Genomic DNA, 14942 nt, shown 5'->3' with positions numbered 1-14942 from the left:
GACAAAACAGGATCCAGCCGACCCCTATCCTCCTTTTTCTTTTTTCAAAAATAAATAAATGTTGTTAATTGAAGTTTAGTGAACTCACTTGTACACCAAAATATGTTGGAAGAAAAAGATAACACTATTGTTATTGTGGCTCAGATGCCTCATTGACCCCTTATGCATTGACATGTGGATTGTGCTTGTCTTCTTCTTGGTCCATAACCATAAGTCACATTGAATCTTTATGCCTATCATCCCATGTTATGTTTGGTTAATTTTGAAAATAGGTTACAAGTCTAGAGAAAAACAAATACAGAAAAAATATGTTTAACTATTATTATTATATCCTATCACTAAAAACAAACGTAGCCTAAGGCTGCCGTTGAATCAAGACGAGACAAAAATAAAAGTTGAAGAAAGTAGGTTTGAGACAAAATTTAAACATGTAAATTGCATATATATCAAGTTGGTTTTTTTAGTATGCTTTATCTTTTTGTTTTTCCACGGTATCTCTCCATCCGAAAAGTTAAAGACTAATTCGTCACGCATTGGAATTTTATTTAAGAGTTTATCGTTGGTTAATAAATTAATCCGCAGATATCGAACCCAATCTAACCCGGTCGAGTAGGGTTGTCAACCGATTCGTAGCGAATAGGGTAGAGTACGGGTTGTGTCTCAACCCTACCCGATTAACCCGTACTCTATATATGTATATGTTATATATTTATATAAAAATATATTTCAAGTGGATGTTGAACCAAAAACTTCTCAATAAATGCAACAGATTCTTACCCATTAAAAGAAGATCATTAATTGATAATTTGATACTTTTTTATCTAAGTTTTATAATAATGTTTCATCTTTTTTGTAACCCGCAGGTAAGATACTCGCAGGTTAAAAACTAGTAGGGTTAAAGTTAATATATTCTCAACTCGCAAATAAGATAAGGTTGAATTTATATAAAAATTTCAACCCATAAATAGTGTTAGAATTAGATCCAAACCTTACCCAACCATGTTCATTACCACTTCTACCACACACTTACTTAATCTAACTATACTGTGTAGTTATGCTTACAAGCAAGTTACATGTGCCTTCTCATTTATGGGTAGAATTATTTTGATTGAATATTTTTTATTAGAAGTAAATTATACTAAAAGTATTTTTAATGATTAATAATATGTTAATAATTATAAAAAAGAATGCCAAAAAATATTTAACTTTTTACAGTCAATATTAATATATCAGGAAGAAAAAATAATTCTTTGACAACACTTTTATTAATACTTTTTGGATTAATGTCAAAATCATCATTAAAAGATATAAATATAAATATGGAGTGAATTAGTTATTTTATCAGTTAGATAATAACATATAGTATAATTATTTTACCCCATATCATCATTTAATTAGTAGAATGACCAATTTAATTTATTATAGTATTTTTTAAGAATTAATTTAAAGTATTTGATCTTTTAAGGATTCAATTGACCAAAACTATTTTGTTAAATAAACCATATTTTTTTTTACCATTATTAATGGTAAGTTAAGTATATAAAAAATTGTAAATAACTTTTTAATAACCATAAAAAATATTCTTCTTACAATAAAACTTAACACCATCTTTACACAAGTAATTGGTTAGATTAACTTTTTGAATCTTGATGTAAAGTGATGCAAATATCCTTAATTTGAAGATAGGATGATTTATTATTGTGCCTATGTAATAAGTCATGGCAATAATAAATGCCACTTAAAGATATACTAATTAATTAAATGGCTTATTTCATTAATTAATTATTGTACGTTGGTAGTAGTGAGATCATTAGGATAAGCTATTTTCATGGCTACTACAGCAGCCACTAACAATAGCAATATTATTATTAGTATCACCATAAAAAATGGAACATACCTACATGGATCCAACTCCAAGCTTCAAAGCACCAATCACTATCTCTTTTAGTGTTTCTATCTGATCTAGCTAGTTCTAATTCTCTATTTTGGTTGAATCATCCTCACAATAATTCATGGATACATATATTATTCCAGTCCCATTTTAGTAGCAAATCATGACTGGATTTATTTTAATTGAGATTGTTATCTCTTCAATATATTTGTAAGTAGTAGTATTCATTATTCAACACTTCTTTTTTTCAAAAAATGTAATTATTATAAATACTTTAAGTAAGGTATCAGTTGTAATTATTATATTCATAAGATCATGCATGATATTTAATTTTATTATCATTTCTGTAACTATTTTTATTGATAATACTAAAAAGATAATAATTTAAAATTATTTTATTTAACTTAATATTCACAATTTTATATATTCTAGCGATAATTAAAAAATATAAAATAAGATAAGAGGTAATTAAAGAATATAAAATAAAATAATTTTAAATTATTTTAGACTGATTTTTTATTTTGTTTTGAATGTTTTTGTATTTTTATTAACTATAATGTTATGGATTGAGTACATGGATTGATATGCTTTGTGTTTCAATAAATCTCTACAAATATAAAAGTACGACTATATATAATAATATAGTAGTAGTATTAAGATTTAATGTAGAAATTAAGAATTAATTACCAAAGAAAAAATATGAGGAAATTAAAAGAATAATAACTAAACAAAAGTAGAATAACACAGCACAACACGGTTTGTCGTAAGAAAATTCCAATAACAAAACTTAGGAACTAGTTTAATTTCACACCTTTTTTCTAATATTGTTTTATATGCAAAAGCAAAAATCAAATCATAAAAGTTGTGGTCAATGTCAAGGAATATATATTTATTCAATCTTCTTAGCGGACAAACTGTAAATATATCCAAATAATGAGGCACTATCGTCTATCATTATCTTTTGGCAATTTATTAACTTAATTAAATTATATATACTTATTCTATGATTTCAAACCAATCTTAATTACATTTTGAATGAATCACGAGCAAATTCAGATAGTGTCTGACCTGTAGAGTATACAATAAATGTGTATATCGATTACGCAGCCACTTTAATTTGTTGATAAATTCTATACTATGATTTTGAATATTTACTTAAGGTGTTTGTTATATTGTTAAAAAAATTGGTACTTAATTGTAAAAAAAAATAAATAAATAGTATTTAATTTAAAAATATAAAAATTAATAAATTTTAATTATAAAAAAATTAAATAACTAATTTTTTTAGTCAATTTTTTAACTAATTAGCTAACTTTATAACAAAAAAAAATATTTGAAACTTAATAAAAAAATCTAAAATTATTAAAAAATAACCTTCAAAATCTAAAAAAAATATTTAAAATCATTAAGAAAGAACATCTGAATTTGTCAGAAACTATTGTATGCTAGAGGCAAGAACAACATATTCGATTGCGAGTGATGCTTTTTGTGCCACAGCAACGACTGTTGTTTTGGCGATAAACAACAACGCATTCAGAAACTATTGTATGCTAGAGGCAAGAACAACATATTCGATTGCGAGGGATGCTTTTTGTGCCACAGCAACGACTGTTGTTTTGGCGATAAACAGCAACGCTAGACGAGAAAAAAAATCAACTTAAAAAAATATTTAAAGTTATTAAAAAAATTTAAAATTTAACAAAAAAAATTCAAAAACTAATAACAAAGAACATCTAAAATTATTTTAAAATAGAACAATTCAAAATCTAATAAAAAGTAACATCTAAAACCTAACAAAAAAATATGTAAAACATAATAAAAAGATAATCTTCAAACAAAGAAAAAGATACTTTGACAATGACGCTGTGACAAAAGTCACTCTCACAAAAGTAAAAAAAAAAAGTTTTTAGATAATAATAATAATTAGACTATGTTGTTTACTTTTACCTTAGTTACTTAACGTAATTGATAAAAAATAAATTGGATAAAAATTTGACATTAATTGATAGATAATGTAAAATTAGTCATACCCGAAATAAATAGCAAGTGTGCATGTATAATTCACAAAATTTGAAGGAGGGCGATTTTTTTGACAAAAATAATTAACTAAAAAGATAAAGTATACAAAAAATTAATGTATATGATATTTCATCACGGTAGAATCTTTAAAAAGTTATGTATTTTTTCTTCACTATATAACACATAACTAATTGAAATTAGAATGTCTGAAAAAATAAATAACTATTCCTATATAATACCAGCATCATCACCACATACATAGAAACGTGGATCTAAGACAAACACACAGTCCCCTGAAATTGACAGCCATATTGCATGGTCATACTCACACATCATATTAACTAGTTTACCAACGTATATAATAAAAAGTTTTCACTAATTATGTTCATTTTATTAATAGATAATTTAGATATATATAAAAATATTATTAATATATTTTTATAAATAAATATAAATATAAATATAGTACTCAAAAAATACTTTTGTATATATTTATTATTAAAATAAAAAATTATATAATATTTTTATATATATTTAAATTATCCATTAATACATTCCATCCTCTTACAAACAATATTCAACAAATTAAGTAATTAAATATATAATATGACGAACGAGTATTCAACAAATTAAGTAATTAAATATATAATATGACGAACGAGTATCCAACAAATTAAGTAATTAAATATATAATATGACGAACGAGTATCCAAACTAAGGTCCATATTCAAAGCGAAGAAGAATAAAAATAAAGGAAATAAATTAACCAATAGCCATGTGCCACCAAAACTCAATAATAATACACTGAAATTATCAAATTGCCCTTAACATGGCATGGTAATAACAACACAATGCCCTACCTCAGATCCATTCTAGCTCTATAAATACCTGCCTCCTTGGTGGTTGCGGCAAGACCAGTGTTATAGGTATCAGACTCGAACCGGCAATTGATCTGGTAAAAATAATTAACATTATGGGTTCTCTTCCGAACATAGTAGAGGACTGCATGGGGTTCCTCAAACTCTACAGTGACGGTTCCATTTTTCGATCCAACGACATTAAATTCCACGAAACTCCAATCGAAGACGACACCGTTTCATTTAAAGACTGTCTTTACGACAAAAAGTTTAACCTCTTTCTCCGCCTCTACAAGCCTCAGTCCAACAACAACGTTGTTAGAAATTCGAAGCTGCCTGTGGTGATGTTCTTCCGAGGTGGAGGCTTCTGTTTTGGGTCACGCACGTGGCCGCACGTGCACAACTGCTGCATGCGCCTCGCATCGGGGCTAAAGGCGGTGGTGGTCACGCCGGATTACAGGCTGGCGCCGGAGCACCGGCTACCTGCGGCGGTGGAGGACGCCGTGGAGGCGGTGAGGTGGCTGCAAAAGCAGGCCCTGAGTGTTTGTGGCGATGCATGGCTGAGTAACGGTGACGTTGACTTTGACCGCGTTTTTATAGTGGGTGACTCGAGTGGCGGGAACATTGCGCACCACCTAGCGGTTCGGTTCAGACCCGGTTCGAAGGAGATTAAACCGATTCGAGTACGAGGTTACGTGCTGTTGGCGCCATTTTTTGGCGGGGTTGTTCGGACCAAGTCCGAGGAGGGTCCATCGGAGCACATGCTCACTCTTGACTTACTTGACAGGTCACTCTCTCACTCAAATTTATCATGTTTTTTTATTAGTTTAAATTAAATTAAAAAATAAATTTTTATATATTTTAATACGATAAAATATTACATATAAATTTTTTTAATTATTATATAATATTTTTTAAATAATTTAATAAATTTAATTAAATTATTATATAATATTTTTTAATTATTAATTTTATATAAAGATAATTTATAGGTAAATGTTAATTTTTTTAACAATTACTTGCATGATTTTTCGTTATATTAATATATGTTAAATTTTGTAGACTAGTCTTGTTCATTATAGCTTCTCACTTAATTTATTTTTTATTTTTTTATCTAGAGTAGCTCATCTCTAATTATATACTAATTATATGAATAAAATATTTTATTTAATCATTTATTAATTTTAAAGTTTTACAAATAAAAATTTTCTATTTTACATTGTGATGAATATATATAGAATTTGTTTGGGTGTTATTAAGTTGTTAAAAATTTTTTAATAAATTTATTTTTTTTATTTTGTAGTATGTATGACAAAATCTTAGTATAAAAGATAAAAGTACTCAAAAAATTTTAAAATATATATTTTTTATTAATTACAATTTACATTTTTTTAAATATATTTTTTTATTTGAAAAAAAGATACTTTTAATATTATAAATAAATAAATAAATATTTTTATATAATCGTACTCAAATATATAATTATTAAATAAAAAGATATTTTTTAAATCAAATATTTAAATATAAATTTATTTTTATTTTTAAAAATCTTTTTAAAAAATTACTTGAAAGAAGATATGTTTATAGAAATTCATTCAAGTAAGTACATAGTTTAATTTTTAATCCACTGATATTATAGAATATTTTATATACCTTGAGTGTGAAGACAGTGAATTATTTTATAATCTATTGATAATATCAATATTATATTTCAATTTGGTGTTAAATTATATATTATATCGTTTTGGTAATAACTACTATTTTTTATTGTAAACTTTAACTAACACACAACCCAAAATTCATACAAGTAATAAGTAGCATTATATTGTTTTGAATGTAAATACTCAATATGGCAGAGTTATTCATGGACATGCAATTATTTGTCTATATTGTTAGGGTTAAATGTGGGTTTTCCAAATTAGGTTTCAGATGAGCACTTTAAGAATATAGGAACTTGGAAGCTAAGTGGTTCCACTCCTTGTGGAGAAATTCGCTTTTACCATTAGTGAATATGGTTTTGAATAATAATGAAACTAATATAATTATATAATCCACTCAATTCATTAGTTTTGGACTCCTTGTAGGGTATATATAGTGATATGTGATCTTAAATAAATTTGGTGTTCCACTTAATTAATTATCAAATGTTTTCCACGTCCAATATTTAGGCAGCTAGATTTATACTTAAGACTATTTACGAAAATAAATTCTCTGAATTGTTTTATAAAATATAATTTTTATTATATATTTTTTAAGTAAGACAAAAAAATATATAAAAAAAATATTGAATAATAAAAAATTACACTTTATTAAAGAATTAATTTTTCTTTTGAAAAATTCTATTCCCAATGTATAAAAATCTTGTACGAGAATATTCATTTTATTAGGTTTCAGATTTTCGTATTAATCTTTACTTTTATAAAAATTTTAATTAATGATTACATTAAAATGCAAGTTCTGTAACTTTTGTTACCTAATTACATGTAAAATAATGATTTCAAAACGTTGTTACCTACCTTGACCTTGACTCTAACAGGTCAACTCATCATCTCACTGTTTCAATTTCTATATGCTTGATAAAAATAGTGAATATTCATATACAGTAATTTTAATATAAAATTAATAATTAAAAATTATTAGATAATAATTTAATTAAATATATTAAATTATTTAATTATTTTCAACAAATAATTTTACATATATAAATTTTTACTGAATTTTTATCGATAAAGAAACTGAAAGAAACTGCGTAATAATTGCACTTGAGATGTGATGAGTGAATCAAAATGGCAATGATTGCTTGAAAGGCCAAAATTCACGGACATGAATCATAGAAATTAAAGTGATTAGTGATAACATTTGGGCAGTGCCTATCGCACCCTTTTAAATGTTATACGGCTAATGGTGCCATTGTGCCTCGTGAATAATTCCAAATCAAAAGAAACTTGTCTATCACATTGTGGAGAAGAAGAGAAACGTCATTTTCAAAACCTTTTTCTTTTATATTTTAGGCTTTCATTTTTTATTCATTTTTCATTAGTGAGGTTTCCATTACTTTTGGGGTTACAGTCCAATTAGAAATTACAATGTCATCCAGAGAAAAAGTGGTAAAAAAAGGACAGAAAATAAAGCATAGAACATTAACTTTTAATTAATTAATATTAATTAATTTTTTAATTATAAAATTTTTATTTTTAGAGAATTTAAAATTTATAATGTAGAATTTACTTAGAATTAATAAAGATTTAAAATTTATATTCTAAATTTTAAAATTTTAAAATTAATTAATATTAATTTTAAAAAATTGACTTTGTAGTTGAACCCTTATTATTATCCACCATATGAGAAACAAAAAATAGGTATGAAAAAATCTATTACAAATATTAAAGTGAGCAACAAAAAGGACTTCAATTAAAATGTTTTGGAAGGATTTATGTTTCATTATTAATTTATATATATTATATAATACTAAAAGAAAAGTTATACTATTAACACTATTTTAATTTACTAAGAAACTGCTAATCAAATTTTAGTGTGGGCAAAATTGGTATAGCTTGAAATATTCTTATTTAGAAAGTACTATATATGGATATTATTACCATACGTGATGAGTCATTATTGTTATTCATACAATAAAAGCTTTAATTATATTTCTTCGAACTGATTTTGTTTTTTTTAATTAGAGTAATTATTTAATTAAATCGTATAAAAAATGAGATTATATATTTTCTATATACTTTATTAAATTTTAAAGGTATGAAAGTCATTATTTCATTATTTCCTTACAAACGAAATAATCCAATAAGCCATCATCAGCAAAAACTTTAGATTCCATTCTTAAATAACAAAATCCATTAGAAGGTTTCCCACTTTGTAGAGAGGATATACCTAATCCAACATATAGCATATAATTGTACGTAGTTTAATTTTTTATTCCGAACCTTATCCAATATGCTTCAAATAAATTCTAATATTATAAAGCTTACATATATAATATATTCTATATAGAAAGTGACAATGAAATCTAAAGTTAGCAATATAGATCACGGTGATTTTGGAAGAAAAAACAATCAAGTTATATTATTCTGACACTAAGAGTAGTAAAACTGTACAATAACTGAAAATCAGAAGAAAATAAAATGTCTAGTGCTGTACACATATATCTTTTAGATTAACTTTTCTTCTATTCAATTATGTAACTTTATATAAAAAAATAAAATTAATTTTCGTCCACGACTTAAATAATAATTATTTAAAATAAATATAATAATTAGATAATAATATAAATTTATTTGTACTGCATAAAAATTTTAATTTTTATTAGATATTATACTTACTCATATTTTAGTTATATTATTAAATATTAAATAAAATATGAATATTTACTAGAAGAATGCCTCTTTCAGCATATAACTTTTGAGGTTAAAATATAAAATTCAGTTAAATGAGTATTTAAAGTAATTATTTATTATTATTATTATATTAGTCTCTATAATTTTATCAAATTTTTATTTAAATTTTTATATATTTTTTTTAATTAGATCTTTATATAGCTTTTAATTTTATAATTAAGTATTTTTTATGTCAAAAATATTAAAATTAATAGAATATTTTAAAAAAAATGTGATAAAAAAATCTAATTAGATTTTTAATTATAGATAACTTTAATTTTTACGCTAATATTTTTTACACCAAAAAGGATCTAATTATAAAATTAAAAATAATGTAAAAATTCAATTAAAAAAAACTAATTGAAATTTAGTGAAATTAGATTAATAGAATAATTAAATATTATTATTATTATTATTTAGTATTGTGTTATGATGAGTCATCAGATGTATTAAAGTGATAATGATAGTGTTGATAATTTTTTACTCAATAATTAAAAACAGATTTTGGAGGCTTTCGCTGCCTGTTGGAGAGAACAGAGACCATCCATTTGCAAATCCATTTGGAGTTTGTGGAAATAATCTTAGAGAATTGAAGCTTGATCCTATGCTTGTTATGGTTGGTGGTAATGAATTGCTTAAGGATAGGGCACAAGATTATGCAAACAAGTTAAAAGAATCCGGGAAGAACATTGAATATGTTGAGTTTGAAGGGTGCCAACATGGTTTTTTCACTCATCATTCGTACTCTCAAGTGGCAAATCAAGTCATCCAAATCCTTACAAGATTCATGTTTCAACTCAATTAATTTCTAGTTAGAACAAGAAATTAATTTATTGAAGACAGGCCTCAAAAGAAGAAACAAAATAAATAATTAATAATCAAACAAAGGCACCTAATATATAAGCCATAATATTTGTAGTTTTTTAGTACATAAAGTACGTAGTTTATATATCACTTTCATGGGCATATCATGGTATATAGGTTATTGATCAAGCTTATTAAGGTAGTTTGTGGGAATGAATTATGTCAATTGTATTGGTATGCATATTGACCTTTAATTTCTTAAATAAATGGAGAAATATTGGAGTACTAATATTATTTTTTGTTAAGCTAATGTTTTTTATTAGAATTTTATTTTTATACTATTTAAAATAAAAATTTAAAATTAGTCCAATCTTATTAGTGATGTAAATGATGCACGGACACTGACACGGACACGGACACGTAACACGTCCACACGCCAATTTTAAAATCTTATCAGACACGGGGACATCTATTCATATAAAATATAAAATATTTTTTAAAATAAATCGTAATGATATTTTGATTTTTTTTATATTAAAATATAAATTTTTTTAATTATTTTTAATGTCTTATTTTAATTATATCAAATATTTAAAATATTTTTTGTTTTAATAAATAATAATATATACTATATCTAAATTTATTTCAATAATATATATTAAGAATAAGACTGAACAAGCTGACACGTGATAGTATTTAAGTGTGTTCAAGTGTATCCAAAAAAAATTTTTATTTTTTAGCAAGATACGCTCAACAGCAAAAACGACAACTCAATTAAGTGTCCATACTTCATTAACTATTCTTATAATTTATTAGGCTAATTTGGCACTACTCTATGAAGTACTATACATGCAATGATAATTTATTATTCTTCTTGTTTTTTATTTTTAATTTATCTTATACTTAACTTTTCGAATTTTAGGTCATTTTAATTATAAAACATTTGATATTATATTATAAAATTAATTACTCTAAAAATTTAAACTAATAAATAAAAATATATAAATAATTATATATTTAATATTTGCTATAACAATATTGTTATATTATTATATGGACAATTTGTTATGGACAGAAAAATACTTTAACAAAAGTTGGTGGTGGTTTAAATTGGTTCTCCCATTATATATAAGATTTTGTTAACTTGTGCCTAGGAACATAGGTTAAACATATCATATAAAAAAATATTTTATAAAAATTAATTTTTTCACGTTTTTTATGCATTAAATATATTAAAAATATTAAAAAATTATTATTATATTTTTAAAGTGTATCATTAGAACAAAAATTAGTTAAATTCTTATAAACAAGAAGAGTAATAGCGTTGTTCCAAATAATAATAATAATTAGAATTGAAGTAGAAAGTCAGTTTTTTAATATTAGTTAAAAATTTTTAATTTTAATTCTTAAATTTAATCTTAAAAATATTTTTAAGTAATATTATTTGAAAATAATTAAAAAATAATAATTTAATATTTAAATATTTATGAAAAAGTACCTTTTAATTTATTAATTATATTTGAATACAATAATACAAAATATTTTTTATTTACTTTGTTATATTTAAACATCTTTTTTCTAAATTTTAGAAAAGTAATAAGATAAAAATTATAGCTTAAAAAAATAATTTTTTATTTTATATACTTCTACTTTTATATAAATAAATTTATTAAATATACTAAAAAATAAAAATAAAAAATTTAATTAAAAATATTCTCTTCCTGGTGATATAATCATTCCTACTTACCAAACATCGTTTATAAAGATATTTCTAAAGATAGAACAAGAGAAAATATATATATATATATATAGGGATCAGATTGTGGAAGTAAGTAGGAATCTTGAAGCTTAAGGTCATTCATGTCTGTACAAAATTAGAAGCAATGAAGCATCACATAGTGCACAAAGCTGACGAATAACAGCAATAACATCAGTTTCTTTATTCTATTCAAAACTTAGTGATGAGGGGAAAAAAATATCTTGTATCTAAATAAGTTCCACTACTGGACACTGCTGTATGCCTATATATATTATTTTTGTTTATCCTTCTCTGTTTTGTTATAATTATGTGATTAGTTTAACTGTTAATAAAAGAATAACAAATATAATTATACATGTATGTACTCTAAAAATATTTATTAAAAATACCATACAAATTTATTAAAAATAAATTATTAAAAGGACAAGCTAAGTTTTATTAGTATTTTCAATAATGCATTAAAAACTCCCAAAGATTTTATTATTATCTTCTTATCAACAACCAAATTATACAACAGTTTTTTTTTGAGTCTACTCTTTGATAATACAAATATATTAAGTAAAAATTCATGTTTTTTATGTAAAATTAGTAGTTAAAAATTATTAAATAATAATTTAATTAAATATATTAAATTATTTAATAATTTTCAGTTAATAATTTTATATGAATGCAACTACATACACATGAGTATTTGCGATAAATTAAACTGAACAATATACCATCACGTATTACACGTGCGTCTACAGACGTTTCCATTTGCATAATGTTATCTAACTTTTAATGAATAATAATAATAATAATAATAATAATATTGCGTGGATTTGGTGGGTCCAAGAGTCTCTAAATGACTTGAATCTAGCTACCTTCATTTCTCATACTATTTATATGGTGGCACTTTGTGTCCCATGCATGCATGTTTACTAAGCCAGAGTTAATTTAATGTCCATGTTTTTTGGTAAACATTAATTGTTAATTCTTTCTCTATAAAAAAGATAATGCTAACTCCAAAAGATACATCAAATTTTGGTGGTAAGTGAAACACCCGAAATTCCGGGTTTAAATCAATATATGTTAGTTCAATGAATCTTTTTCGGACACGTTATTTATTTGATCAGATCAAAGTATAGTAGTAGTTACTATTCTTTCAAACTCACATAATATAAAAATAAATATATATTATATAGTTGATCACTTTATCCTCAATGCTATTCCAAGAGCTTTTGGCCTTTATCCAAAAAGAGATGAGGTAGATATGTTTAATTATCTTAATAGTTTAATTTCTTTATTTGGAACGTTTGTAATTATTACACTAACTGATGATATTATTTGGATACTTTTCAAAAATAATCATCACAACAATTAATCTAAGTGGGATAACCCCTAATGTCCACTATAAAAACCAGATTTGGCTGCACAATTTTTTTGTTAGAAGACTCGAATTTGATTATCAAATTTTCACCACATTTTATAGATAGTTATCCAAAATTTAATTATTAATAGATAACAATAAACGGTCAATGCTGAAATCATTTCATAGCCACGCCAGTCAACGGACTAAATAAAAGGTGAACAAGGCAAAGTCATTTTTGCATCAAACTTATCTCTAGGCAAGCATTATATTGGATTTAATATTATTTCAAAAGAGAAATTAGGATAACCTCGTAGTCTTAGAACACTGAATTATAAAATTGAAATATGAGATTACAATAGATTTTTTTTGTTTCGGATTCACATCTTAATTACAAAAATACATGTAGGGGCGTACTTACAGGACACCAATGCTCAAATGTAATAGTCCAAAAGATATAAAAATTTGAGATAAATGACATCTCCAAAACATATGTTATAAGCTTTTTACATAAATAAATTAAAAAATCTTAAAATTACATGTTATAAGAAATATCCAAACAATATGAGAATAATACAAATCGATTAATTACATGTAATAATACAGAACTATGAACAACCACGGAATATCAACAATAATAGAGAATTTGTAGAAGGTTTGGATGAAATAAGTCTTAACTAAGACGATCCTGGATCTTTGGATATAGACATAACAAATGAGAATGATAAGGTGATAACATAACAGCCAACTGCATGATGACCCTTTAGTTGTGAATGTTAAAAGTATATGCAATTTCAATTTCAATTTACATAGAGAATACAAAAATGTTTAAAAAATGAAAAAATCTAAGATATCCTAATGTACAAGATGTCTCTGGTACGGGTTGAGAGATGGATCGAGAACTTGCAGGTTGAGGCAGATGCCGGATCACTTGACTGGAGCAATGGGGGGTACCTGCAAAGACACTCCGACGCTCAAGTCAGAATGGATCTAAGAGGTATAAGGTGTGAGGAATGGATGAATACCTAGAGAGACCTGGGTCCTCTATTTATAGGTGATGGTGAATATCTTATCTTATCTTATTTGGCTAAGATAAGTGAGACGTTTGAATTATCTTATCTTAGCTTATCTTATATTATTTGGCTAAGATAAGGGAGACGTTTGAATTCGAAAGTTGGTTAGGAGCTCTAGTGGGCTAGTTCCAGGCCTTCTGGAAGGGCGAAGCAGGTCAGACCCTGGTAACTGGGTTCGGGGACCGTTCCGGGTGTAGGATCCGTGGGCCGGATCCGTAACAGTTGCCCCCAGAGCGAGAGAGTGAAGGTGCTCGGTCTCATCGCTGGAGGAACCTTTTCCTCGCCGTTGTGGTTTGGCAAGGAGATCGTTGTTTGGTTTTTTCGATCAAGGTCGAGAATTTTGGGGAGTTTCTAGCCGTTTCATGGTCAGGCGAGGACTGCGTTTTTTGTGCGTCTCATCACATGCCGGGTTTGATGACCGTTCCGAGGAAGGGCCCGGATATCGGGTCTGGAACAGTTTTCCCTGGAGCATGAGAGCATGCTTACTTGGTCTCAATGCTAAGTTGTTTGGAGAGTCCAATTCTCTGTAGTTCGGGAGACTCTGAGGAGCCTAGAAAGGGCGTGACGTCACCCTGCACTGATTGGCGGGATGTTGGTCAGTCCGGTTTTCTGCGAGTTGGAAGACCGTCAGCTCATGCTTGTTTTGTGTGGCCTTTTCTAGGCCGTTATTGTGAACTTATTTTAGACCTCTTGGTGGACCGATTTCAAGACTTTGTTTATTTAGCTTATTTAGATTTCCGTTTTGTTGGCCTCACGGTGATCGATCCCGGGCCGTCATTTTTTTTGTTGTTTGGATACCC

At 26.1% G+C, this 14942-nt stretch overlaps 1 protein-coding gene across 1 annotated transcript; it reads left to right on the top strand.

Moving 5' to 3' along the window:
• Positions 1-4819: 4819 nt before the first annotated feature.
• Positions 4820-10267, top strand: LOC112755949 (strigolactones hydrolase CXE15-like). The gene is made up of 2 exons (XM_025804301.3): positions 4820-5554; positions 9660-10267. The coding sequence occupies exons 1-2, from the start codon at positions 4884-4886 to the stop codon at positions 9961-9963; spliced, it is 975 nt and encodes a 324-aa protein (XP_025660086.1). The 5' UTR covers positions 4820-4883; the 3' UTR covers positions 9964-10267.
• Positions 10268-14942: the final 4675 nt, after the last annotated feature.

This window comes from Arachis hypogaea, chromosome 6, assembly GCF_003086295.3.
Source record: "Arachis hypogaea cultivar Tifrunner chromosome 6, arahy.Tifrunner.gnm2.J5K5, whole genome shotgun sequence".
Classification (NCBI taxonomy): domain Eukaryota; kingdom Viridiplantae; phylum Streptophyta; class Magnoliopsida; order Fabales; family Fabaceae; genus Arachis; species Arachis hypogaea.
This window is presented reverse-complemented; position numbering and strand designations above follow the sequence as displayed.

Bases quoted from the DNA above. Each gene is read 5' to 3' on its own strand.
- LOC112755949 (XM_025804301.3), top strand. From the start codon at position 4,884: ATGGGTTCTCTTCCGAACATAGTAGAGGACTGCATGGGGTTCCTCAAA. The intron at 5,555-9,659 runs GTCACTCTCTCA...AATTAAAAACAG, and splicing joins ACTCTTGACTTACTTGACAG to ATTTTGGAGGCTTTCGCTGC.